Below are 27,661 nucleotides of genomic sequence, written 5' to 3'. Positions count from 1 at the left end.
TGCGTCTTGTGCCCCCGTGTCTCTGTGACAAGGACCCTGCCGGGCAGGGAGTGGCCGCATTGTTTAGGAATCCCTTGTTCGTGTCTCACGTGTTATCACTAAACAAAGGGCCAGGAGGCCTTGAGGCTGGTGAGCTGCGTCTGTCTGAGTCTGCTCTGTCTCAGGTGGCTTCTCGTGCCTTCGCCTGGTGCTGATTCGAGGTCCTCGTATTGCTCTCCGCGGTCAGCCGGGCGGCCTCTGCTGCCCCATCCCTGGGCCTCCCGATAGCTGACTGCAAGAGGCTTGCCTCTCGCCTCTGAAACCAACACTGGCCGGAGAGAGATTCAAACCCCACGGGCCCCGGGAGGGAGTCATGATTGAGGGGGGCTCCGGGGGTGGGACGTGTTTCAGTCCCAGGGAATCAACCCCCGAGTCAGGCGCTGCACTCCTGGTCTGGCCTAGAACGAGGGGCCAGTCGTCCAGGTCCATCCAGGACAGTCCTGGTTTTCATCCGAATTGAGCGGCCGCCCTCCCAAAGGCCGCTTCCTGGGCCAGGAGGAAGAGGGGACTCCTGAGATGGCACAGGGAAAAGAAGGCCTGGCCCAGCCGCCAGCATGGGGCCTGGGTCCACCTGCGGCATTTCTGTCATTCGTTTGTTCACTCAACAAACATTTAGTAAGCCAGAACCACGGCGTTGAACAAAATAGGCCAAATCTTTATACTCTAGTGGAGAGGAAAGACAGCCGACAAAATACAAGCTGAGTATATAAACTGACTGTAGAGTGGCTCAGGCGGTAGTGGGTGCCATGGAGAAGATAAAGGAGGGAAGGGGTGTGGGTGCGTTTATGGGGAAGGAGGGCTGTTTGCAATTCCAGGGAGGTGGTCAGAGAGGCACTACTGCAAAGGTGACACTGGAGGCACCTGCGTGTGCAAAGGCCCTGAGGCAGGAGCTGTGGTCTGGGAGGGGCTGGGTCAGAGTGGCTGGAGCGAGGTCGGGGAGGGGAGATGGAGGACAGGGATGAGGGGTCAGACCTAGGCCATGGTAAGGACGGGGTTTGTACCCTCACCCTCACTCCCTAGGCCAGGGGATCCACGGGAGGGTTTGGAGACCAGAAGGATCTGGTCTGATGAAGCTTTCCACGGGTTCTGTGGTCGCCGTGTGGAGAACAGACGGGAGAGTGGGCAGTGCGGATGCCGAGGGCCGTGAAGAGGCAGAGCGGATGGCGGCTGGCCTGGGGGTCAGAGGGGCTGATGAGCCGGGCGGGAGGAGAGAGCAGGGTGATGAGGTCCCCGCCTGAGCCACGGGGTGGCCTGCTGTCCGCCTGCGGAGGAGCCGGTCTGGGGTGCTCAGGCCCTTGGTTCTCACATGCAAAGGGGAGCAGTGTGGCCAGCTGAGTTTTCCAAGAGGGGCAAAAGTCCTTGGATCTCACATGGTTTCTCAGACTGTGGACTGACACTTGTCGCCCACTGAGAGGTGGGGTCTGTCCCCTTCCCTTGGGGCCAGCGGGCCTGAGACCAGCGGAAGTGACCTGTGGCTTCCGCTCAGCCCCCTGGGACTCCTGCCCTTGGCACTGGCCGCCGCCGGGTAAGGAAGCCCAGGCCAGAGGGGGGCTCCAGAGACAGCCAGCATCACTGCCACGGGGCCCTGGTCACCACCTGGCTGCAAGTCCACGACGGCCCTGGGTGAGAACCCAGAAACGGGAGAGGGCTTGCTGTAGCCTCGAGCTTCCCTGGTGCCTGCGGAGGCGGGGGAGCAGGCAGCTGAGCTGGGGTCCATCTGCTTTGGTTTCCTCTCGTTTCTCTGGACGCACCGGGGTCCTGTCACCCTTTGTCCACTCAGAGAGGGCAGGGGCTGCAGAGCCAGCGGGGCCCAATGCCCAGCTAGGGTGGGAGGCCCACGGGCACACAGTCGCGAGGGACTCCTGGGAGCCGGGAGGACACCGGCCCAGCGCTGGCCTGGCCCCAGAGCCCTGGAGGAAAACCCGCTCCCCGTCCTTGGGATTCCAACGAGGGGCACCCGCGCTGCTGTCCCATAATCACACGCGCTCCCCACCCAGGGAGGGCCACGCAGCTTGTGAGCAGGACCCCCGGAGCAGGGCCATCAGGGGTTCACTCCCAGCTCCCCCACCCGCTAAGCGCCCGAGCTTCAGCAAGTCACTGCTCCTCTCCAGGCCTCAGTTTCCGCATCTGGAAAATGCAACTAAGCACATTCCCTCCCTTGTGTCTGTGAAGCGCAGAACAGTACCAGTAACTGTATCATCATGATTACTCTTCAGGGTGAGTCACCCAGAGCCTCCTAACCTCCCATAATTTGCTCCTAGGAAAGGTGGCAGGAGGGGATGAGGTGTGGCTGGAATCTGGGTCTGGCCTCGGTCCCATCCGAGGGGCAGCTGCCGTGCTGGGGGCCCCTCTCCCTGTGTGTTACGGGCTGAATGTTTGTGTCCCCCCAAAGGTCGTATGTTGAAGCTCTAACCCCCAACGTGATGGTACTTGGAAATGAGACCTTGGGAGGTGATAAGCTGAGATGAGGTCATGAGGGTGGGGCCCTCACGATGGGCTTAGTGTCCCTATAAGAAGAAGAGACCAGACTTTCTGTCTCTGCCATGTGAACACACGGCCAGAAGGTGCCGTCTGCAAGCCCGGAAGCAGGCTCTCACCAGGAACCCAATCTGCCATCACCGTGGTCTTGGACGTCCAGCCTCCAAGACTGTGAGAAATAAATAACTGCTGTTTAAGCCTGCACTGTGGCTTTTGTTATGACAGCCTGAGCCAAGACCAGAGCCTCAGTTTCCCCACCTGTAAAATGGGAGCTAGAGCAGAGACCTTCTGGTCCCAGGGGTCCCCTGTGCAGACGCGTTTTGTATATTTCACACCCATGCACACAGGCATATGAGTGCTTGTCTGCAAGGCCCAGTCACGCCGAGCTCAGCCAGCACCTGGGCCTCCACGGCGGACCTCGCCTGGGGTCTGGGCTCTCACCGGTGTGGTGTGAGCCCTCTGATCTCCTCCTGAGGGATCTCTCTGGGTCTGTCACCATGGCTGCAGGCTCCCTGGGGGATCCACAGCTCCTCCAAGTAGGGCCAGCACAGCTAGGGGTGAAAATAGAGACTTTTGACTGAAAACCCAAAATTTTACATGAAAGCTCCAGGTGTTTAAATAGTGACTCACCTAAGATTGAAAATTTTATGTGAGCATAATATCATTCTGTGACATTACTACCATAGATGCAGAACCGGAATTGAACCATGGGGACACTTGAGGCCGCTGGCATTGAGGAACAGTCTACAGGACAGCCAGCCTGTGACCTTCACGAGGGCCAAGGTCATGGAGGTCAAGAGAAAACCAAGGCTCAGGGAGCATAAAACCTCGGGACAGCTGAGTGTGATGCTGGGTTGGGTCCTGTCAATAAAAGATGTTGCTGGGACAAACTCAGAAACCAAGTGGGGTCTGATGTGTCCTATTATTTCTTGATTTTACAGAGACTTGAGAGAAAGTCCTAGTTTGCAGGAAATACACAGAAAAGTGTCCGGGGTCGTCAGTGTGCTCCCAAATAATTTAGGTAAGAAAAAAAAAAAAGTCTTGTACCCTACCTGCATCTTCTCTGTACATATGAGACTATTTCAAAATGTAAAAGCACGTGTATTTATAAAAAGATGGGCTCAAGCCAAGTATTTCCATGGATTTGTTCAGTGCCCAGACCCCTGGTTTGCAGCCCCTGGTGGGAGCAGGTGTTGTTGCTACTACTTTTACTGCTAATTTGTCCTTTAGGACTGAACACAGAGATGCACCACTTTTGTGTCTACCGTTTACTTCATGTGAGACAGAATTAGTGGGAACGTTTTATAAAATGGTCTTTGGCTTTAACACAAGAGTAAGACCACCACCCACCATGAGAGAGCCTGGGTTCTTGTAGACCCGGTCCACTGCCGGCTCTGACCCACGGGCTGTGTGCCCAGGGGACCTGGGGCCCCTATCATGAGGGCCTAGGACTGCCCCCCCGCCCCCCCGCAGGCTGCTGGAGGATGAAGTGGGACCACGCGGGGGCGTCCTTGATGAGCAGAGGTAGCCTGTTCCCCCAGGAGGGACCTTTAGTCCATCTGGTGTGGTCGGATGGGCGGAGGCCCTTCCTGGGTCCGGGGACCAGATGGCGGACAGATGGATGTGAGACGGGGCCTGGCCTGGCTCAGTGAGCGTGGGGCCTGGCCTGGAGACTTCCTGCCTGGCCATGGCATCCACTCATCCCGGGATGGGCCCTGAGCCTGCCTCTGCTAGCTGGGCATCAGGTAGGGGTGGAGGTGTGCAGCTGCAGGAGCCTGAGCTCTCTTCTGAAAATGCGAATGTTTCTGCCTCACCCTAGAGCGGGGCGGGGGGGTGATAACTTCCCACGATGCAGGGAATGAGTCCCAATGCCTTCGAGCAGCCTACAATCCCCCACGTGGGCTGGCCTTGCTCGTCCCGCTCTCCTCCTGGAAGATCTCGAGGATGCAGGGCCTTCTGCTGGAGCAGGCCCATTGCACCCCAGGACGTGTGCACCTGCCCTCCCCCCCGTCCCCCCACCCCGGCCGGCCTCTTCCCTCTGATCGCTGCACAACCAACTCCTTCCCCTCCCTTTGTTTCTGCTCATTCCCCTGTTCAGGGCCGCCTTTCTGGAGCCCCCTGGAAAGCAGCTGTTCACAAACTTCCCCGTGTGTCACACTTACAGAATGGGGGGAGGGTAACCCATGGCCAGCCCCACCCCCAGCCTTCTGATCAGCAGGTAGGGCCAGGCCCGAGAATCTGCATTTCTACCGGCTCTGGGCGAGGCCGACACTGCTGGCTGGGCTCCCCGCCTGGAGAAACCCCTGCTCTGAAGCGGCCCCTGCAGGAGCTCTTCGCACCCCCTCGTGGCCTGATGCTCACCTCACCTACCCTCCTCTTCCTAACCGACGCCATGTTTGCTGCAGGTGTTCACCTCCCCCAGCCCCAGGGAGGCGTGGTGATTCCTCTAGACCAGAGGTTCTCAACCCAGGTGACCCTACCTTTGGGGTTATCTAAGGCCGCGACCGGGATGGGCAAGGACCGTCCCACCCCCATGTCCACGCACCCCCAGGAGAAGCACTGATCAACCACTCCCTGCCAGGGGGAGCGGGCAGGCAGCCAGGGCTTCTGGGAAAGGTCGCCCTCCCGGGTGAAGGGGGTCCAGCCCCCATGCCTTGCCCCTCCGGGTGGGAGGGCAGTGGCTGCCATCCTGGCCTTGGAACCCGGGGCAGAAGGAGCAACGGGATGCAGCCACCTCCCTGCGCTCCCTGTTGGGAGGCCCTCCAGGGCATTCGGGGCGGCAGACAGCGTCCCAGGTGCCTCACCCAAGACCTTGTCTCGTTCTGCACGTTCCACACTGAGCGCAGTACCTGCACGTGCAGGTAGGCACTCCGTCCATCAGGGAGGGTTGGGTGAACGTGCCAGAACCCCAGATCCTGAGACCTGACTCGGCCCGACCCCTGCCTGCGGGCAGGAGGCTCGTTTCCCTGAGCTGGGCCTCAGCTTGTCCATCTGTGAAATGGGTGTAATGACCCAGGGGTCATGGAGTTGTCAAGGAGGCGCTGGGCAGGAAGGTGTTGGTGACCACTGCACAGGCCTTCCTGGAGGCCCCCCACCCCAGAGTGCAGGTGGTCTGGGACCAGGTCTGCAGAGCCCCTTGAAGCCCCGGAGGACGCCCACGCTCGGACCGCCTGGGCGCGTCAGGGAGCCGAGCCTGAGCCGTTACAAAGCAGGAAGAGATCGTGTTTGTCTGAAACGCGTCACAAGGGAAGCCCACCACGGCCCCAGCTTGGGGGCTCGCCCGTGGAGGCGGCTGCCCTGGTCAAGGCAGCCGGCAGGCCCACTGGGACCAGGAGAGGAAGCCCCACGGGCGGGCGGAAGCACCAGGGGCGGCTTTGCGGCAGGTGATGGGGAGGGGGTGCCCGTGGGCCTCCGGGCTGCTCTTGCCAGGGCCTGAGGACCTGATGTAACGCCCCCAGCCCTGCCGGGTACCCCTGGCTCCTCGGTCAGTCTCCGTGAGATTCAGTCACTCGCTCGCTGAAAGGACGGCTCCCGGCCCCGATCCGGCCGGGACGTGACGCAATCTCCCCAGCTGGCAGAGGGCAGGCAGGCCAGGCGGGCGCTCCCCCTGCATCCGCGCCCGGGGAGCAGCGCCCTCTGCTGGCCTCTGCCGAGTCGGGGAGGCTGCACCCGGTGGCCTCGGCCCGGGGGCTGGTGGCGCCGTCCCCATCTGCAAGGCGGGGTCCGCTCTGCAGGGACGCTTGGCTCAGGCGCTGGAGGGGCGGGCATCAGTCCTTGCACTTTGTGGCTCTGGGCCGTGGCCCCTTCTGTCCTGTCGCAGGCCAGCGCCGAATGTCATAGCGCCAGGGCCCGGGCCGCTGTCCACAGGAAGCTCAGCAGCGCGGCCAGCAGTGGGTCCGCGGCCCGCGGTGCTGGGGCGGCGATGGAGGTGCAGGAGCAGACCTCGTAGGCGTCCTCCGAGCGGCTGTGGTCGCGCTGCCCCGGCCGGGCGTGGGCCCCGGCCTCTCCGTCTGCGCCCTCGGGGTCAGCGGGCGGGTCTCTGCAGACCAGCCAGTCCCGGGCCGTGGACTGCGGGCACCCGGGCGCCACCTCCAGCTCGCCGTCCAGAACCTTCCAGTACTCCGTGCCGCGGAAGAAGTAGGCGGCACCTGGGGGAGAAGAGGGCAGGCAGCTGAGCTCCGGCCGCTGCAGCGCGCGGGACTCGGTCTACACGGCGGGAGGACGGAATGCAGAGAGCTGCGGGGCCAGTAGGGAGGCCGGGCGTAGAGCGTCTCAGGTGAGAGCCAGAGCCTCGGTCCCGGCCTCCGGGGAGCCCATCTGTGGGCACTCAGAGCATTGCAGGCCTGGGAAAGCTCAAGGAGCCGCCTGGAGGCAGGGGGATGGATGAGATGACCTCTGCTTTTTCCCTACTATGTATTTACTGCGGGCCTACTATGTGCCAGGCTGTTCTAGGTACTGGGGACATGGCTGTGCAAATAGAACCAACGAAACTTCCCGTACGGGTGGAGCTGCCCCTGTGGGAGGGTGGTGTACTTCGCACTGCAGCCAGGGGGCGCTGCAATGACGTTTGGGCGGAGGCCTGACCCCGGTGGGGAAAGTGTTGGGTGGGGGACGCACGGCAGGTGCAAAGGCCCTGGGGTGTGTGTGTGTGTGTGTGTGTGTGTGTGTGTGTGTGTGAGAGCAGGAGGCGAGGCTGCTATGGCTGGAGTGGTGACGGGGGCGAGGAAGGGAAGAGGGGAGAGGTGAACAAGCACCAGAGGGGACGACCCAGGGGCCCCTCTGGGGGCGGGTGGTGTCCGCGGCACGGGGGGCGGGGCAGACGCACGCATGTGCCCCTGGGTCCCCGCTCCCCAGGTGTGGAGGCCGAGGCAGCCCCGGACTCGCCCTTCCCCCGGCGCCCGGCTCACCGTCGGACCAGCGCATGGCAGCGTCGAGCGTGCTGGGGACGCCCCTCCATGGGGGGCTCTGGGCGGGGTGGCCAGGGTCCATGCGCCGTGTGTGCTCATCGTAGCGCCAGTACAGCTGGTCCTTAAAGAAATAAGTCTTGTCACTGTGGGCCCAGGAGAAGGCAGCATCGACGCCGCCCGGCGGGAGGCCGAAGTCCGAGATGGGCCGCGGGTATCCTTCCTCTACGTTATTGTCCTTAAACACCCAGTATCTGTCTCCTGGGGGCGAGAGAAAGAGCCGTGGGCCCGGGTTCGCCCAGCGCGCCGGGCGGGGGCCCCAGCCCTTGCCCCTCCCGCAGACGGACACCCCGATGCCCAGTGCCCACGGTGTAACTCCCAGGAGGGTTCACTGAGCGCCTGCGGTGCTCCCGGCAGGGGTCCCACACGTGCCAACAGCCTGGGGACGCGGGGCCAGATGAGGCGGCCACATCACAGACGGGGGGCAAGACCCCCCACCCCCACCCCGAGAAGCCACTTTGGTCAGCGGGGCCTTGTCCACTTCTGCCGTGAGGCGGGCTGGGCAGGAAGGGCACTGGGCCAAGGCCCACCGGACCTGCACGTGTGCTGCCTTGTCAGCTTACACAGAAGCAGAGGTTGAGAAATCACCAAGAACTTCAAATCTGCATGTAAAGCTTTTGGAAGATGGTGTGATTAAGATCCTTGTTGGGTATATCCTTGACTGTGTGCTCTGGAAACTTCCTTAGCTGCTCTGCCGCAGGGGGTGGGAATTAAAATTGGGTGTGTGTTGTCGTGTCCCCCACTCCCACCCGGGTTTAGCAACAAATCAACCCTGTTATTTAGAAAACAAATGAGGGCATTCCCTGGAGGTCCAGTGGTTAGGACTCTGTGCTTTCACCCTGCAAGCTGCAGCCAAAAAAACAAAACAAAACAAAACAACAAGTGAAAAAAGAAACAAAAGAAACAAATGAAAAAGATACAAATGAAAAAGAAGCAAAACATTAAAAAAATCTTTGGCTGGACAAAGGACTGGAATAGACATTTCTCCAAGGAAGATATTCAAATGGTCAGTAAGCACATGAGAAGATGCTCAACGTCACTAGTCATCAGGGAAAGGCATGTCAAAACCATAATGAGACACCACCGCACACCCACTAGGATGGGCACGATCAAACCCACCCCCAGAAAACAGCAAGCGTAGGTGAGGATGCGAGGAATTGGGCACCGCTGGTGGGAATGTAAAATGGGAGCAGCTGCTGTGGAAAAAAGTTTGGCAGTTCCTCAAAAAATTAAACATAGAAATAGTGCAGGATCCAGTAACCGCACCCCTAGGTATATACACAAAGGAATTGAAAGCAAGTTCTCAAAGAGCTATCTGTACACCCATGTCTACAGCAGCATTATTCACAATAGCTAAGAGGTGGAAGCAACCCAAGTATCCATCGACAGATGATAAAATGTGGTCCATCCACACAATGGAACACTACTCAGCCTTAAAAAAGGAGGGGAATTCTGACACCTGCTACAACGTGGATGAACCTTGAGGACATTATGCTCAGTGAAATAAGCCCGTCACAAAAAGACAAATCCTGTGTGGTTCCACGATATGAGGTCCCTAGAGCAGACAAATCCATAGAGACAGAAAGCAGGATGGTGGGTGCTGGGGGTTGGGGGAGGGGGAGTTAGTGTTTCATGGGGACAGAATTTCAACTTTACAAGATGAAAAAGCTTTAGATATGGACGGTGGTGATGGTTGCACACAGTGTGAAAGTACTTAATGCCCCTGAACTGTACACTTAAAAATGGTTAAGAAAGTAACTTTTACATTGTGTGTATGTTTTTTTTTACCACAATTAACAATAATTTCTAAAAAATCGTCTGTCAGAGACTGGCAACAACGGAAGGAAACGATGGCACAGCTGCAGACAGGGCCCCGCGCAATCACAACGAGAAGGGCTGTGAGGCTTTCCTCTGAGTGGGCACACACGTGGGGTGACGTTGACAGGGCAGCCCGACCTACTCCAGCTGACGCTGCCAGGCAAGTGCACAGGCCCCAAGTGCCCACACTGTCTCATATTTCAAGTCTGGAGCTGTGATTTCTCATGGGGATCTCCCGATTTTTAAATGTTAAGAAATAATCCAAGTTACTTAGAAGATGCCAGACAGGCCCCCCCACCATGACTGTGGCCGGCCCTTGACATCCAGCCTGGGAGACGGTGATTCCACTGTCAGGGGGCGTGCCAGGGTGAGTGTGGAGGGGTCGAGCCCGGGCACCACACAAGGGAGGCCAGGCTAGACAGCCTGGGTCAGGGCAGCAGGGTGGCTTCACTCTGGGGACCTACAGACCCTGCACCCCCAAAACACAGCTGCACATACATACAGCAGTGCGTGAGGCTGAGGAAGGCTCACAGCCCCCGAAGCGCCCACAGAATTGGCCGGGCTCATTCTCCTGCTGCAGGCGGGGCACCTTGCCTTCTCCCCAGAGAGACAGCATGCTGCCCAAGAGCAGGAACCACCTCCCCAGCCCAGGCCGGGAGCGGGGCTGTTGAGGGTGAAGTGACACCCCTCCTCCAGTGGACCTGTCACCCTGGACTGAGATGGGAGAGCAGTTTCCCCCTGCTCTTAGACTAAATCCAGCTCCTTCCCACGGCCCCTCGGGCGTCGACCTGCACTTCCCACCCCCGCCTCCTCACCCTTCACTCTGATCCAGCCTCATCACCCTCTTCCAGGTTCTTTCAATCAGCAAGGTTGTTCCTGCCTCAGGGCCTTTGCACTGGCAGCTCCCTCTGCCTGGTACCCGTTCCCTCGGGTCTGTCTGAAATTAACTCCCGCGTTACTTGCAGGTGCTTATTGTGTGTCCCCCGCCCCAGAATGAGGGCAGGGATTTTCGTGTCTTGCGCACTGTGTGCCTGTGGGGCCTACCACAGTGCAGAGCACATGGCAGGTGCTCAATAACTACAAATCGGCTGAGTGCACAGATGAACAGGATACTCTCTGCTCTGAGCTCCGGGCCCGCAGAGCAAAGCACAGGACCGGCCTCCCGCGTGGACGCGAGCTTCGGGGGTCCTGGGGAGCGCGGGCTGCGGCCCTGGTCAGCGACGCGCGGCAGGCACCCAGATGGGGGGCGCCCACCTTTGAAGAAGACGATCTTGTGGTCACTGGGGCGCTCGTACGCGGCATCCACACTGTCCAGGCGCGGCGGCAGGCCCCGCCAGAAGCGGTGCACCTGCGCCGGCTGCAGCGACACCAGGTGCCGGTCCCGGGTCAGCCGCCAGAAGTACTTGCCTGGGGGGACACAGGGGGTGGGGCTGCAGGTGGCCGGTCTGGGGCCCAGAGTGGGGTCTGCTCTTCTGCCCGCCGGCCGCTGGACCCCGAGGGGGTTACCTTTGAAGAAGAAGGCCTCGCCTCGGATCTGGGCCACGGCGTCAAAGTGGGCGCTGCATCTGTGGGGCACATCCTTCCTGGGCCTGGGGGCAGAGAGAGGGCCGGGCTGGGAGGCAGCCCCACTCCGAGCTGCCCCGGGGAGCTGGGCTGCGCAAGGCCACGGGGACAAGCATCCCCGAAGGACCCTGCACGCCCGCATCACCGCCTGCAGGCCCAGCGGCCACAGCAGTTTAGTCAAGAGAGAAAAGCAGGTGAAACTGAGCCCCATGCTCGCCGTGCAGGTTGGAAGGTGGATCCCTGAGCGAGCGTCAGGGAGCGCTTGGACGAGCAGGCGCTCTCAACGCCGCCAGCGAAGCATTGAGAAGCCAGCCGGGCACTTTCTACAGAAACGCTGAGCGTGCGTGCCGGGACCCCGATTCTGAGTCCGGAGCTCTGTCCACGGACAGGACTCTCAGCAACATCATTTGTGACGACAGAAGGTCAGGAACTTAAACGCCCACCGATCCAGGACTTGAAAACAGGGCAGGGCACACGCGTACCGCAGGGCAGCTCAGCTCAGAGGCCTCCACGGGCCCTGGGGCCAGAGCCGAGGCACAGAGCAGTGTAGGAGACATCCCACTGGGTTCACGCGTGTACATCTACACGCTTGGCTTTCTATACACGTGTGGAGTCTCTCTGGAAGGACACGCACACGCACAAACGTTTGCCGCAGGGAGGGGACCGCTAGGTCAGCGGTGAGGACTAACTTCTCACTGTGAGCGCTTTTTGTGCCTCCGGAATCGTGTACCGCTGGCAGGTGTTACTTATTCAATAAATAAGTGCAATGAAGAACAATAATAACACAAGTTAGAGCAACATCTGTTGACCTCAGTGGAAATTCACCACATACAGCTGAGTGAGAAAAGCATAAAAACATCCCACGTTTGGAAAACCAAACCTCAAAACAAACCAAACCACGGAAGCCTAAATACACAGATTTCTGTTTGTATTTCTGTGTTTAGTGTTTTGTGTGAGCGTGAAGGTGGCAAGGAGGCATGCCAGGCTGTGAGGGCAAAGGTGGGAGGGGTGGACGGGGACGCCCCCCTGCAGATTCTGTGGCACTTGTTCCACTGGGGGTGGGGGGTGAGAGTAGGCGGGCTCTGACCGCTTTCACCACAGGGTTAGACGAAGCCAAGGCTGGGCCTTAAAAGGCAGACAGCTGCTGCGGGGCCTCCAGCACTGCCAGCCCTCCGGATGCTCCCTTGGGACAGCCACTCTAGGAATCCAGCCGCCGGCACGGGACACAGATGGTGCCCAGCTGAGCCCAGCCTTCGAGTCAGCCCAGCCCAGGCACCAGACCTGAGTCAAGATGCCCCCAGACGATTCCAGCCCCCAGCAGATGTTCCCAACACTGTGGAGCCGACCCCCGGCCCCCGACTGTGCCCTGTCCAAGTCCCTGACCCACAGAACCCACGCGCCCAATGATATAGTGGTGGTTTCATGCCATGAGGCAGGGCTGCTTGTTACGCAGCCGTCGATGACTGACTGGGACGAAGGGTGAGAGGAAATCGCATGTTTGAAAGTCAAGGCCTCTGCACGGTTCTGGGCTGGGGTGAGCAGGGCTCCCCCCCACTGTCCGTCCATAAGAAAAGAAACTAACTGTCACTCAGGGCTCAGCGGGCCCAGAAGAGCCACGAGCTCCGGACTCTGAGCCGCTGCTGGGGGCCGTGCTGGCTGCAGAGTGGAGACGAGGGGCCCACGGCTTACGGGCTGCTAGAGCGATCGTCAGGGGGCTCTGGCAGGAGGGGTGGCTCCTCGGGCTCCGGGGTGTCCGGCTGTGCCGTTGGGGACACGGACTCCCGCACGCCTGTGGAGACAAGGAGGCTGCATCGGGCCCAGCACACCCGCCTCCCTGCAGACCCCACCGCCCTTCCTGGAGCCGCCAGGACGGAGCCGAGGCCATCGGGTGGGTGGCGCTGCGTGTTGACCGAGCCGAGCGCTGGGCTGTGGCGGCAAGCAGGACACGGGAGACTCCCGTCCCCGGAGCCAGAGCATCGTGACGCGTGAGAAGGCACAGGTGCCTCACTGACTTAAAGGCGTGTTTATACCCCACCCCCGCCCCCCAGCTCCACTCCTGCGTACAGACCCAAAGTAACAGAAAACAGGTGTTCAAACACAAAGCTGCACGTGAATGTGCACAGCAGCATTATTCATAATGGCCAAAAGGTGGAAACAACCCAAATGTCCACCGACGGAAGAATGGATAAATAAAATTATTCAGCTGTCAACAGGAATGAATTACTGATGCATGCCATGGCGGGGATGACCCTGGAACACACATGCTAAGTGAAAGCAGCCAGACACAAAAGGCCACACACTGTATGATTCCATTTATGTGAAATGTCCAGAAGAGGCAAATCCAGAGAGACAGAAAAGTGACGAGTGTTTGCCGGGGGCTGGGGAGTGGATGGGAAGTGACTGCTAATGGGTGAGGTGGGATGGCGGGGGGCAGGGGGCGGGATGAGAACATTCCGGAAGTGGAGAGGAACGGTGGTTGGACAACATTGTGAATGTACCAAATGTCATTGAATAGTTTGCTTTAAAAGGGTAAAAATCGTATATTTTACTACAATAAAAAACGTCCACAGATGTCAGAGGGTGGTAAGCGCTGGGGCAACAGTGAAGCGGGGGGTGGGGGGGTCCAGGCGGAGGGGAGAGGCTGCAACGTGGAATGAGGGGAGGCTGGCCTCCGAGGTGAGGCACTCGATCCCGGGCTTTAAGAGGACTGCTCTGGCCGCTGTGGGTAGGGGCAGACTGGGGTGGGGTTAGGGAGCCCAGCGTGGAGAAGGGGGGCGACTGGGGGAGGGTTCATCACCCCCGCCTTGCTCTTGCAGCTCCCAGGACAGACCTCCTTCTGCCACATTGCCTGATGTGTCCCCAGCAGAGGGGGCCCCGGAGCTGGCCCTGGGTCCGTCCTGGCTCAGCGCTCCCATCTCTCAGTGGGGACGTGGAACCTACTTCGCAGGTTGTAAAGACTGGATGACTTAATACATGTAAGTGCTTTGCGTGGGCCCTGGGTCGCCATCAATGTCAGCTGTCACAACCTGCAACCGTCTGGGGACTGGACGTGGGATCTTGCCCGGGGCTCTGAGATGAGCTCCGTGGAAAGGGCAGCGGGGCCCCAGGCCCTAGGGACCCCTGGCGACACAGCTCACCTGCTTATTCGTTCCACACACACCGCGGGGCAGCCAGCGTGCGCCAGGCGGTCCCAGATGCTGAGCACGCGGCAAACAAGACAGAACCAGCCCTCTTCCGTGGGGTTCTGCGCTCTGGGGGTCCCCGGCACTGCTGTCCCCATCCCCGGGCGACCCGTGACGGCTCTGGGGGGAGGACTCACCGTACAGCTGCCAGACGCGCACCCTGTCCTCATAGGGGAGCCCGTAGCGCAGCGGGTCGCCCACCGGGCCCTGGTAGTACGGCTGCATGATGGAGCGTGTGGCCGCCACGTGGCTCAGCCCGATGGCGTGGCCGAACTCGTGGACAGCCACTGCGAACAGGTCCATGCCGTGGGCATCTGGGGACACAGGAGCCAGTGAGCCCAGGGAGGCACCGCCAGCTCCTGCGGGGCCCCGGGGATGGGTCCCGTGGGGTGGGGTGAGTCCCCCAGGCTGGTTACAGAGGAGGCCCCGGTCCTGGACAGACGGGTCCTGTGGAGTCACTCAGGGCTTGTCTGCTTCCTAGGAGGCCCTGTGGAGTTCACAGGGGCCTCTCGGGCTCTGGGGATCTCTTCGTCCCCCTCACCTACCACGTGCCCCTCACAGTAAAGTTGGCAAACTACTCTGTACAGGCCACATGGTAAATATTTCAGGCCTTGCTGGCCATCAGGATCCCAAGTTATAGGGGTCAGTGTAAGCTCCCTCAACCCCACAGCACTGAATAGATTCTCCAGGCCCCATAGGACGGGCCTGGGCTCCCATCAGGGCATAAAACCCACAGGTTCTACGGGGCCACTTCTGGCTCCTCCAGCTGGGATGGGCTCCCCAGCCTGGTATATAGACTCACCCCGCAAGGCCCCCGTCTTCCCCGCCCGTACCCACAGCCTGTGCCACGCGGCTCTGCCCCTCATCCCACCTTGAAGCTAGGGGCCTGCGACTCCTTGGACAACGGGACTTAGCAGAAGTGATGGCGTGCCTAGGCCTGCAGAGGCCTTACAAGCTTGCCCTCCCTCTTGGGAGCTGGACCAGGGTGAGGACAAGCCTGGCTCACGGAGTCACGTCCCAGGCCTGCGAGCCCAGCCCGGGTCCGCCAGGTGGGTTGCCCGTGCCAGAGACGGCTGGTGAGGTCAGCCTGGAGGAGGACGCAGAGCTGCCCTCCCGAGCTGGACGGGTGCCCACGGCTTTAGGCAGGGGAGCCGTAGCGGTTTCCTCTTCCCGGGGGGCTGGTGTGGCCCCCTACACCATCGTGGGCTCCGCCAGGGGCCGGGGGTTATGCGGGGTCCCCGGGGCCACCCCAGCCCGGACGCACCTGAGGAGCGGAACGTCCAGGCCTCGTCGTCGTCAAAGTGGGTGTCCCCTGCGGTGTGGTGGTCGCCCGGGAAGAAGGCGTGGGCCACCGCGCCGCCGGGGCCGTCGAAGGGGTAGCGGTCGTTGTGGTCAGCTGTGGAGAAGTCGATCTGGATGTCGGCGGCACTGCCGGCCACCTCGTGGAAGTTCAGGGGCGTGAGGTCGCTCCAGACTTTGAGCGCGTAGTGCATGAGCGCGCGTACCGTGTCGCGGCCCAGGGGCGAGTCCCGCGGGAACGTGCGGACCCTGGGGCAGGCGGGGTCAGAGCTGGGTCGGTCGCCGGGTAGGCCGCGGGGACAGGCCCAGTGCCCCCGCCCCAGGCTGGAGTGCGCTCCCTGGAACAACTTGCCCCGGGAGGGTTGCGGGGGGCACACCGGGGCCCTTATTTGGAAATGGGGTTTGCAGACGTAACTGGGGCGAGGATGGAGACGAGTGCATCCCGGGTTAGGGCGGCCCCTAAATCCAGTGAGTGTCCTCACAACAGACAGAAGGGGACACAGACACGGAAGGAGGACACGTGAAGATGGAAGCAGGGATCGGAGCCACGGGCCCAGGGCTGCTGGCAGTGCCTGGACAGGGGCCGGGCCGGATTCTCCCTCACAGCCTCCAAGGGACCTGGGGCCCCTGGATCTCGGATTTCTGGCCTCCAGAACCGAGAGGATAAATTCCTGTCTCTTAAGTCCCGGTCTGTGGGTGCTCATTTTGGCCGCCCCCCCAGCCCGACACCCAGACCCCTGAAAGGCCAGGCCAGGTGGAGTCCCGCCCACCCACCTCCATGACAGGTTCCTCCTGCCCCACTTGGTCGGGGCTGGAGCCTGGCGCCTCCTTCGAGCCGGGGCTGCAGCTGGGAGGTCAGGGAGGGAACAGCGCGGGGTTCTCATCAGCGCCAGGGTGGCCTCATCTGCAGGGCGGACGGGCGGGCGGGGGTCAGGCCCAGCGCACGCTCACCCCCGACCTGGGATTCCCAGCAGCCCCCCGAGAGCTGGCACCGACTCCAGTCCCGTCCCCCTCGCTCCCTGCACCGGGTCTGGGGGGACGAGGCCCAGGCCTCCAGCTATGTCGGGCCCCCCTGCCAGGGGTACGTCCACAGACCAGGATGGGGGGCTTTCCAAGCATTTACTAATGTACGGCAGGGCCCTGAGCAGTCGGAGGGGGCATGGCCCCAACTCGGACCGTTGGCCAATGTCCCCTGCATCTCACGGGACACACACCTGACCGGCTCTGTGTGTGACACACGTGTCTACTCCTGAGAGGCCTGGGGACAGACATGTTCTGATCAGCTGGCCCTTCGAAGAGTCTTTACAAAATTGGAATTTGTGGCCAAAATTTAAAAAGTGGGGTGCTCACATAAACCCCCCAGATTTCTAGCTTCTCTTGGAAAGCGGGCAGTTTCAACAGCACAGGCCTGGCACCCCAATGGGGCGACTCAACTGGGGTGTGGGTGGCCAGACCCCACTTCGACAGTTGGCCTGCCTGGCCCGTGGCATGGAGTTTGAGACCCCACTGAAAGTGTGGAAAGGGGGTCTGGGTGCGGCTGGTACACACTCACCCCCTGCTGTGTCCACGGCCAGGGGGACGGGGAGGGGGATGACGGAGGGTTCCCATGTGGCGGGAATCCTCCCTCCCATCCCAGGACAGCAGGGCAGGCTGGAGGGGGCAGTTAGGAGGAACTGGGCTCAGCTCACCCATCTCCCCCTGCACCCTGAGAACTGACCCAGGACGCCAGTGGCCTCCAGGCCTCCGAACCGCTGCATGGCCACGATGGCCTTGGACAGCTCCTCTGGCGTCTGCAGCTGCCCCGTTTCCGGGTCTGCTGGGGGCAGGTAGCCGAACCTGCTCAGCCACTCCTGCGGGCAGAGAGTACAGTGAGGGGTGGAGGTGGGGGGCTCAGCCCCACAGAAGAGCCGCCTGCCTGGGGCCATCACTGCGGGGAGGGGCAGGCCTCTCCTAGCCCAGATCCACACTCCAGCCCCTGCCCAGTAGCCCACAGGGCGTCTCATGCTCCTTCCTTGCCTAAGTGTCTTAATAAATTCGATGGCCCTTAGATGGGTGGGCTTGAGCAGTGCACAACCTGTGTGACTGCTCATGGCAGCCTTCCCCACCTCACTCCTCCTGAGGCAGCAAAATGCCCAGGGGACACAGGAAAGTGAAATTTTTAAAAGGTTATTTAACATCATGAGTGCCAAATTCAGGCCCTGAGCTGGCTTGTGAGGCAGCAGTTTAGGACCCAAGGTCTGAAACCCACGCTGAGAAGGGCAATGGGCTCAGAATCTGGTTTTAGGAATCTGGTTATGAGCTGCATGTGCACAGTAGTTAAGAGCCCAGACTCTGGAGCGAGGCTGCCTGGGTGCAAATCCCACCCAGCCCCCTCCTCACTGTGCAACTGAGGCAAGTCACACCCCCTCTGGGCTGTTTCCTCGCCTATGGATGTGAAGATATAAAGAGTTAGAACGTGGAAATGCTCACATCAGCCCTGACACAGGTACCCTCCATATAAAGTGCATGTTGTCAGCAGACAGCTCTGTAGCAAAGTGCCCCAGTGGGGTCCTCTGAGCCAAACAGGAAGCAGGAATGGGGGGCAACCCTTTTTACCACGGACACACATAGAACCCCTTTACCATCTGTGGGGGGCCAGGGGACAGGGAGGCACCAATGCCATCCGTGGGGACCTCCTGGGGGGCTTCTGTTTCTTCAACTGCCACACGGTGTTCATGCCCACGCCCCAAGCTGTGTGACAATCCCATAAAAAGCACTCAGCCGGCTTTCCTGGTGGCTCAGTGGTTGAGAATCCGCCTGCCAATGCAGGGGACATGGGTTCGAGTCCTGGTCCGGGAAGATCCCACATGCCGCGGAGCAACTAAGCCCGTGCGCCACAACTACTGAGCCTGCGAGCCACAACTACTGAGCCCACGTGCCACAACTACTGAAGCCCGCATGCCTAGAGCCCGTCCATGCTCTGCAACGAGAGGCCACTGCAGTGAGAGGCCCGCGCACCGCAGCGAAGAGTAGCCCCCCTCGCTACAACTAGAGACAGCCCGTGTGCAGCAACAAAGACCCAACGCAGCTAAAAAAAAAAAAAAAAATGTCCTAAAGGATAAAAAAAAAAAGCACTCAGCCATATGGACGCAGTGCCGGGGGTGGGCTCATCAGCCAGCTTCCGGAGGACCCACAGGTGGGTGGAAGGCAGGGTTTTGGAGACTCTCTGAGCTCCACCCTTCCCAGACCAGGCTTCAAGAAATGCACCGATTTGCAGGTCTATTTTTTTTTTTTTGGTGGACATTTAAAAAATCCTTGATTCATTTATGCTACCTGCAGGGCCCCCAGAAGCTTGCGAGTTTGCAGCCCCTGCCTGAGGACTCCCCGCCCCGGGGATCTGCCCCCACAGGGGGCCCAGTGGGAGGGGGTCTATCCTCCTGGAATTCCCAGGGAACGCAACTGACCAGGAGGGCCCTCAATGATTTGCATATAATTTGCATACACCTGCAGCAGACTAGCTGGATTCCCTCCTTTTCAGGAAACACTGAGTCCTTGCTGGGGTCTCCCTGTTCCTTTACCTCCTCCTCAACTCCTGAAGGAAGCCCCCAGAATGCGCAGAACTGGGGGACCCAGGAGACCCCCCTCAGGTCTGGGGGTCCCTCTTAGGCCCAGGCAGGACAGTGAAGAGCAAGCAAAGGACGCTCCCAGTGGACACCCCACACTGACATCCTGTGCTCAGACGAGGGGAGCACGGGGGCCGGACAGTCTCACCCCTGACCGACATCCTGTGCTCAGAAGAGGGGAGCACGGGGCCCGGACAGGCTCACCCCTGAGTGACATCCTGTGCTCAGACGAGGGGAGCACGGGGGCCGGACAGGCTCACCCCTGAGTGACATCCTGTGCTCAGACGAGGGGAGCACGGGGGCCGGACAGGCTCACCCCTGACCCTGGGCTCTGCCCTCTGTGGCACTGAGGCCTCTGCCACCCCTGAGCACCCTTCTTTCGGGAGGACCACCCTTCACATCACTTCAAACACATTTAAATGCACCCCGTCAGCCGGCAACAGGATTTACTGGGTCCCCTGGCTAATCACTGTCTGGGCCCTGGAGATGCCCAAGAGAGCATTCCAGGTTACAGACGTGTATTTGTATCCACTTTGCTGTACTAACAGAAACTAACACGACACTGTAAATCAACTATACTCCAATAAAAATCATTTTAAGAAATGTGTATTTGTGGCTACACATTTTGGGGGAAAGTTTTCCATGTATTTTAAGGTTTTGATTCTGCCGTTTTCTTTCTGAAAGTCAGAAAACACACACACACATCTTGCAGCTCTTTGTCAAGACGGCAGGACTGAGCTACAGAGCCTGGAGGCGCCCAGTACCACGCGGAATCCCTCTGGAGCTTCCTCAGACCGTTCACGACGCTGGGTGAGGACGCCGTCCCCACTCTCCTTCCCAGGTAATGGTCCACCCCGGCCAGTCGCTGTGGGTGGGCAGGGGCTGACACACCCTGGGAGCACCACCCGTCTCCCGGCTGTCCCCTTCTGACCGCAGCAGACCCCTGCTCCCAGCCCTCGCGGGGCTCCACGGGGTCCACAGAGGGGCTGTGCCCTCTGCTGGCTGGGCACCCTGGCCAGAAGGCCACGCGCAGTTTTGGGCTTCAGGCCTCAAGAGCACTTCAGGTGGCTTGGAAATGTTTGCTAACATTGCAAAGCGGGAGGTTTTAGCCGCAGGTCTGAGTGGCTGGCTCTGTGTCAGCTTGCAGCACGAGGGCAGAGCGGAGGGCCTGTGCCGGCCTGGGACAAGCACCGCTCTGACCACGGCCAGCAGGACCCTGCCCGGGCCCTGGGCACTGCAGCGCGCAGCCCATTCCTACAAGAATGGGACCAGATCTGAGGGGCTGGCGGGAGGGAGGGGCTCCCCCCCCCCCTTTCCCCGCAGGCTTGGGCTCAGACATCCCACCTGGCCCCAGTGCAGCTCACTCCCCCGTCACAAAGCCGGTCCCCTCTCTTCACACCCCCGGCCCACCTCCTCCCCGGGGCCCCCCCAGTGGTGGGGGGCTTCTGTGTCGATTCCTGGACAGCTTGCTGGGGGAAATCCTCAGGAGGTGTCTGACAACAGGACAAGCCCCTGGTGGGTTTGCTGGGGGGACGCCCTCAGGTGATGCATGGACCGGGGGGCCTGAAGAGCCCATGGGGACCCTAGCTCAGCCCTGAGCCATCCTGTTCTCTCGCCTTCGCCTTCGGTGGAAACACAAGCATCCGCAGCAAGAAGCCCCCATCCCTGCTGGGAAGGAACAGTCAGCCCGAGAGCCCTGGGAGGGAGGGGGCGCCTCAGACAGCCCCTTTCTCTCTCTCTTCCTCTCTCCCTCTCGACCTGCCAGCTCGTCCCACTCTTCAGGGGAGACAAGCAAATTCCCAAAGGGCCGGGGTTTCATGTTTTTCCTGGTAGTACGTACACGTTGGAAGATCACAGAGGAACCAGGCTGAGAAGCCGTCCTCGGGGCCGGGGTCCTCGCATGGGGCAAAGGCTGACAAAAGCCCCGCCTCGGCTGCCCCTGGGGCCCATGCAGCCCCGATCCCTGCACCCACCACAGTGGTGCCTGCGTCAGGACGGCCCCTGGGGTGGGGGCCCAGACCTCTTGCCCCCCAGGTGTCCCCAGCCCTGCCCCTCGCCCCCCAATACCTTACAGAGCCTGTGGGTCGCCTGGGCCAGCCCCCTCCTGTGCTCATCCACTGGTCCTCCCTTCACTGTCACCACGGTGACCGTGTCTCCAGGGCAACGAGGCTGTGTGGGCGGAAGGTGAACTTTCCAGAAGGCTGGGGGGGGGGGAGGGGGGAGCGAGGGGAGCCCCAAACCCGCAGGGGCCGCCCCGCCTTGGAGAATCCCTGACAGCCAAGGACATGCTCTCACCCTCCTACCCGCAAGGACCCCCGTGAGCTGAGCCATTACTGCAGATGGGGAAACTGAGGCCCAGAGAGGTGGGCGTCCTGCCCAAGGCACCGGCAGGAAGTGGGGCGCCGGCCCCTCCTGCAAATGCAGTCACCTACCATCCCTCCCGTGGCTTTCCCATTCCCCCCGCCCAGCCCCCCCGCCGGTCTTGTTTTTCTCTGCATCGTTTATCGCTGGTTGACACAACATGCATTTGTTCACAGCGCTGACGATGTTTAACGATGTTCAACGCACACACCACAAAACTCCCTCCTGACCTCAGCAAAGTCACAGGCAAGCGGGCCATCGCCGCCACAGAGCGGCCTCGCGTTCACGTCTTGGCGGCCCCTCGGCCCAGCAGGTGAGCCGCCAAGCGCAGGCACCCGCGGCCTCGGTGCTGGCTCCCAGGGGGCGCAGCAACCAACCTTCCGCAGACGGGCGGACCCGTGGGCGAGGCAAGGCCGCGCTGTGCTGTGCTTTACGGCGCCGGTAAACAAGAAGTGCCTACTGTGTGCAGTGCCCCCGCAGGTCCTTCCCATAGCCCCAGGCCTGGCCACTGCTGTCCCCACTTACAGGTGGGGAAACGAGGGCTCGCCGGACGTGCTGGCAGTGGGAGCAGGACTGGAGCAAAGCCAGCCGGGACCCCGGGACGCCTGTCGGCTCGCCGATGCCCCGTGAGGGGCCTGTGTCTGGCCGGGACGGTGGGGACGGACGGCTGAACTGTCGGCGCCCCCCTTCGCCCTCCATCTCTAACTGGACTCAGCCAGCCTCGTCTGTAGGGGGTATGGAGAGCGGGTGTCATTAGCCCCACGGCACAGTTGAGGAAATGGAGGCCCGGGGCAGTGCAGACACCGTCACAGCACTGGGGGAGCGGAGGTGGGCGGGCAGTGGCTTTAGAGCACCCACCCCCAGACCCAAATAATAACAGACCCTTCAGCACCCACTGCGTGCCGCCGGCTCTGCACCTTCACCCACTCATTCCTCAGCACCCACGAGGGCGGTGTCACCATCACCTCCACGTGCAGCTGCGGAAATGGCTCGCGGTCACAGGGCGCAGCTCTGGCTCAAGACTGTGTCTGACCCACTTGGCCATCCGGGCGCTAAAGACCCAGAGAGAAAGGAGTTGGTGGCCCCCCGGCAGGGTGGGTCTTCCTCCAGGGGCTGCCGGCGGTTGGGATGACTCCTCCCCCAGCATCTTCCCCAGGGGGATGCTCCCAGAACCCCCTCTGACGGTCCACCCATCCATCTTACACCCTCACCGAGGGATCCCTGTGCCAGGTGCTGGGGGGACAGGGAAGATCTGGGGAGACACCATCCTGCTGTCTACCCAGGAGGGACAGTCTTGTGCGGAAAGCCAAAGATAAACACGTGATATGTGTCACAGATGATAAATGATAAGTGATCCTAATGGCCAATGATTATTGAGTGCTGCTCAATTACTCACAGCACCCACAGGGGAAAGTTGTGAGAACAGGGGTCTGTGGGGTTCAGTTCACTCTTGGCACACAGTAGGCGCTCAATAGAGAACTACTGAAATGATCTTATAGGTGGGTGCTATTATTATGACCATTTTACAGATGAGGAAACTGAGGTGCAGAGAGGTCAGGACACTTGCCCACGGCCACACAGCCAGACAGTGCAGAACTGGGAGGGGAACCCAGGCTATCTGGCCTCAGGGCCTATTTCCAGGACCGCTGTGCTATGAGGGGAAGTGAGACAGGGTGGAGGGGCTCCTTAAATGGGTACTCGGGGTGGGGTGGCACCTGAAGGATGAGAAGGAGCTGGCCAGATGATGAGCCGAGGTGAGAATTCTTGACAGTGGGAACAGCTAGTGCAAAGGCCCTGTGGCAGGAACCAGCCTTGGAAGTTCAGGGAGCAGAAAGGAACGGGTAGGACTGGGACACAGAGGGAAGAGAGGATGGAGGAGTGGGCAGGCGGGCCAGGTAAAGGCGGGAAGTGGGCTCCGCATCCTGCCCAGGCCACTGTCCATCCGTCCCGAGAGCTGGACAGTGCCTGGGGGGGACACAGCAGGCTGTCGGCTAGCGTGTGACAGACGCACCCGTCACCCCTCCCGTGCTCAGCACAGGCCCTGCACCCACAGCATCTCGCTGGAAGCTCCGAGCCACCATTAACCGAGAGGCAAAAACCACATGCACGCAAAGCACCCCCGGAAACCCCCAGGAAGGCACTGCGTCAGGCAGGACCCCGGTGAGCCCTCAAGCCCTTGTCCCCGTTCCGGCACCCCCTCCTCAGAACACGAAGGCAGCTTACTTCCTGCAGACGCTGTGGTGAGAGATTCAGGGGCATCACCCAGGGAACGTCCCCACTGCCCCCTTCTCATGGCCCCACTTTACAGACGAGGAGACTTGAGGCCCACCACTCAGATCCCAGGCTGTGAGCAGCAGCCTGGGATCCACACCCAGAGGCTGGTCCCAGAGCCCCTTGAAAGGGCAACGACATTTCCTCAGCTGCCAGGCTGGTCGCCAGCCTGTTTAGTCAGTATCCACAGTCCCGGGGCTCAGACCACAGGCGGCCAGTGTGGTCCTGCCCACGCCACAGGCCCCCGCTACAGGCCCCCGCGAAAGCACCACAAAGACTTCTCAGTCATCCAGACCCCCAAGGCCATGAGTGTCTGGGAAATGAACTCACTTGTTGACAACGTGCCTCCAGGGTCGGGGAGGGGCCCAGCTGGGTCCTAGGACCGTCACATTTAAATTCAAGCTCTGGGAGGGGAACTGGGAGCCGAGGCTCCCCGCTTGCCGGCTCAGTGAGATCATCCCTGGTCCCCTTGGTTGGGTTCCCTGACTGCAGCCGAGAGGGATGTTCCTGGCCCCAAGCCAGGTCTGATACGGGTCCTGAGTGCACCGAGGTGCCAGAGGCTTGCTGGGGTGCTGGCACTGAGCAGCGGCGACCCGGAGGCGACTGGCTGAGGCCAGGGTGACGGTCACCCCCGCCACCCCCCTCCCTGCCCCCGGGAGGGGGATATGTGCTCACAGATGCTCCAGCCCCTGCCCAGCCCCCTGGGCCGCTGAGGGCGCTGCTTATTCCCGGCCACCCGCACATACTCTCAGCCACAAACCACCGTCACCGTCTGGGTGTCAGAGATCAAAAGACCTGCCGACACGCGTGGTACAAGGCACAAGAGCTCACAGACTTTGTTGCTGGGATAGAAACCTGAGAACAAACTTTAGAGGACGGTGGCATATCTGCCAACATACGATACGTTACGTGCATGCCTGTCACCTGGGCTCCCCCAGGGCTGGGTCCCTCACATACTGACGTCGCAGTAAGCGGGCGTCCTGGCAGCTCCTGGCTATGGCGCAATATTAGGAACAGCCTGCACGTCCGTGCGGGGGTCTGGCTAACGGATGTGACATCCGTGCAGTGAAATGCGACGGGTGGGCAGAAAGAACCGGGAGGACCTAGACGTTCCCATACGGCCGGTTCTCCAGGCTAGACTGGGAAGTGAAACCAGCAGGGCACACAGCAGTGGACAGCAGGGTGTCATCCGTAGCAATAAGGGACCGAGGTCCCCGTGCCCTTTTACGTGCCCAGACCACCTCTGGAAGGATCCTCAGGAAATGAGGGAGACAACGGCCCCTGCAGACCCTTCTGTACGACCTGAATATTTTGCTGTGGGTATTACCTACTCAGAAATAAAATAATGAAAACGGGCCCAGAAGGACTGGCGGCTCAGTCGACAACCCCAGGAGGGCACGGGGCTCTTTTGTCCCGCTCCGCCGAGGCCGAAAGCCCACCGTTGGGCGGCGAGGCAGGCCTCAATCCGCTGCTTTGTTCTCTGAGGCTCGGGCGGGCTGGGTTGGGGAGCCCCCTCCCGGGGACAGCCAGCGCACAAGAGACCCGCTGGGCACGGCTCTGTCTGGCAGAAGCTGGGTCACACTTACAAAGGGGCCCTTCTCCTCACTGGCAGCCCTAGACCCGAATATCCAGAGTCAGCGGGCCCCTGGGGGCAGCCTGCAGAGCGGGGTGGAGAGGAGTCCTCCCTCCTCCCCGCAAATCCCTGCTGGTCTCGCAGCCTTCCTGCACCTCCGGGTCTGATGCGCTGAGGTGTCATTCCCCCGAAGGCCACCAGAGACCGCCCTCGGCCCACAAGTCGGGGGCAGGAGGCAGGAAGGTTTCTCTCACTCAGGCTGGAGGGGCCCCGGCCTTCCCTGGGGGGGGTGGGGGGGGTCTCCCTGGCGGGGGGGCAGCATCCTCTGCTCTTTACGCGCCGGGTCGGATACCAGGGCCCTGCTGTCTCTGGGGCTCCAGGCTGGCGAGCCACGTCCCCTGCCCAGTGCCCCGGGTGCCGGGGAACCCAGGGGAGCAGGGAGAGGAGGAGGCATGGAGGTGCGATCCGGGAGCAGGAGTGTGGACCTGACCCGCTTCCTCTGGGTGGGCGGCGAGAAACTTCAGAACGGCACTGGGTGTGATACACGAACTTGGCTGGGCCCGGAGCTCCACGTCCTGACTGTGCGGGCCTGACCCCCAGGAACCCTCCCGTGGGGCCCCTCACAGCTGGAAGGTGGGAGCCTGGTTCTACTACCACCCAGCCCAGACCTCGAGACTTGATGCCCTCAGAGCATGCGCCCCAGGAGGGCATCCAGGACACCCCAGGGCCCGGAGGAGGTGGGTAAAGGCACTCCAATTTCAGAGCAGTTTGGCTGGGAGGAAGCGGCTCTGGGGACCCTCTGGCGTCTGGATGCAGACAGCAGGGACTGTGGTTGTTCCCCCCCAGGCGGCTGCAGGGGTTGCGGCAGCTGGGCGGGGGTGGCCCAGCCTGTTTCTCATCCAGAAACTGTGGCCGAGTCCTGCCAACCACGGGGCTGCGGATGCCGCCCAAATGCCTGCACTGGCCTGAAAGCCACCTGGAGCTCGAGAATGCCACCGGCCTGGGAGAGGAGCCTTATCGCACCCCTTTAGGAGACTGCTGTGGGCCGGGGGCGGGGGCAGGGAGCCAAGGTCCCCGGCCCTGTCCCTTCATCTGTGCAAGGGAGGGCAACTGCAGGGGCGGAAGCCTCAGAAGGAATCTGCTTAACCCACCGCCCTGCTCTCGCCCTCGCCTGGCCTCCCGGGGCCCGGGGGTGGTGAGACCCATAAAGTCTGATCTAAATCTTCCAGGTCCCGAACAGGAGACTCCAAGCCTGGCGGGCTGAACGGGGGAGGGGTTGCGGGAAGAAGCCACTGCGCAGTCCCCAGTATGGTTTCCAAGCCAGTGGGACAGCTGATACTGAGGGAGGGGCGCAGGAGAAGGCGGGACGGCGACATCCGAGCCTGGGAATGGGAGGGGGGACCCCACCAGGCTCAGGACAGGCACAAGGGTGGCAAGGCAAGGCCGGCCACCCTGGGGGTGGAAGGGGACAGGGACTAGGGCCAAGACCCGTGCCCAGTGGGGGGCTGGGAGGCCGGCTCCCTTGCTCCCCAACATCTTCAACATCTCAACGGAGCAAACTCGAAACCACCGACTTTCCGGGGCGCCCACACTCAGCAGCCCTGTCTTTTTCTCGGTTGTGGGCGCGCACCCCTCCCCCCCGCCACTCCCACTGGGAACGCACTCGGGACCGCCCTGCTCTGGGCGGCTGCGACTGCTGTCCCACCCGCCTCAGGGGCCCCTTTGGGGCTGCACGGAGCCGGGAACGGGGCTGGGGCCAGGTGAGCCCCCAACCTCCGCGGGCTCCGGCGACTGCGGCGGGCTCCGAGCGCACGGAGCCCGGGAGGGACCCGCCGCCTCTTTCCCAGACCCGGGTGCGCGCGCGTAAGACAGCCTGTGACCCAGCCTCAGCCTTCCCGCCCAGGAAATGGGTGCAGGGCGTCCGAGTTCCCGCAGGCACCGAGGCGCCCCGATGGGGTCTCCCCGGCCCGCGGGAGCCCCGCATCCCGGCCGCACACTCACCACTCCCAGGCTGAGGTTCTCGGCTCGGGGCGCGGGTGCGGCGCAGCCCCCACGGGCGGCCAGCGCGAGCAGAAGCAGCGGCAGCGGCGGGACCCGGGCCCGGGGAGGCGGCGGGCTGGGCCCGCGGGTGGCGCGGCGCCGCATCGCGCTCACAGGGCGGACGGCGCGGCGCTTGCAGTCCCCGCGCCCGTGCGCCCCGCGCCCGCGCCCGCGCCAGGCTGCCTGCCCGACCGAGCCCCGCGCCGCCTCCCAGCGGCGGGGCGGGGCATGCTAATACATGCTAATAACCGCCGCCGGCGCTCTCGCCCCGCCCCCGCCTTAAAGGGCCCGCGCCCCGCTCCCGCCAGAGTCCCGCGCCCCCAGGAGGATGCTCACACCTCACCCACGCCCCGCCCGGCGAGTCCACACGGGGACCTTGGCTGCGGCGGCCCGAAGGAAGACACTTCCCGAGTGTTCCCAGACGGCCCCGGGGCGGCGGAGGCCTGGAGGCGGGGGCACAGTCCGCGGCTC

The 27,661-nt window shown here is 61.8% G+C and overlaps 1 protein-coding gene and 1 long non-coding RNA gene across 4 annotated transcripts in view; one reads left to right on the top strand and one right to left on the bottom strand.

The window, feature by feature from the left end:
* Positions 1–27,661, top strand: part of LOC309610422 — a 487,797-nt gene that overhangs the window by 429,145 nt on the left and 30,991 nt on the right. The gene's annotated exons all lie outside the window — the stretch shown is intronic.
* On the bottom strand, positions 3,771–27,392 carry MMP17 (matrix metallopeptidase 17). Of its 3 annotated transcripts, none has more exons than XM_082354089.1 (11): positions 21,832–22,150; positions 21,013–21,114; positions 17,061–17,193; positions 16,118–16,247; positions 15,309–15,592; positions 14,182–14,358; positions 12,552–12,651; positions 10,806–10,888; positions 10,554–10,706; positions 7,425–7,682; positions 3,771–6,665 (listed from the first exon to the last, which is right to left on the bottom strand). In XM_082354089.1, the coding sequence occupies exons 1-11, from the start codon at positions 22,003–22,005 to the stop codon at positions 6,352–6,354; spliced, it is 1,908 nt and encodes a 635-aa protein (XP_082210215.1). In that variant the 5' UTR covers positions 22,006–22,150; the 3' UTR covers positions 3,771–6,351. The 3 variants fall into 3 exon arrangements, with proteins under 3 accessions (XP_082210215.1, XP_082210217.1, XP_082210216.1); XM_082354091.1 differs by having other exon boundaries at positions 21,018–21,114; positions 21,832–21,907; XM_082354090.1 differs by lacking the exons at positions 21,013–21,114; positions 21,832–22,150 and adding an exon at positions 27,152–27,392.

The sequence above is a fragment of the Balaenoptera borealis genome, assembly GCF_965194805.1.
Source record: "Balaenoptera borealis genome assembly, chromosome: 14".
In the NCBI taxonomy this organism is placed as follows: Eukaryota; Metazoa; Chordata; class Mammalia; order Artiodactyla; family Balaenopteridae; genus Balaenoptera; species Balaenoptera borealis.
The sequence above is the reverse complement of the archived record's forward strand: the minus strand, read 5'-3'. Positions and strand labels throughout refer to the sequence as shown.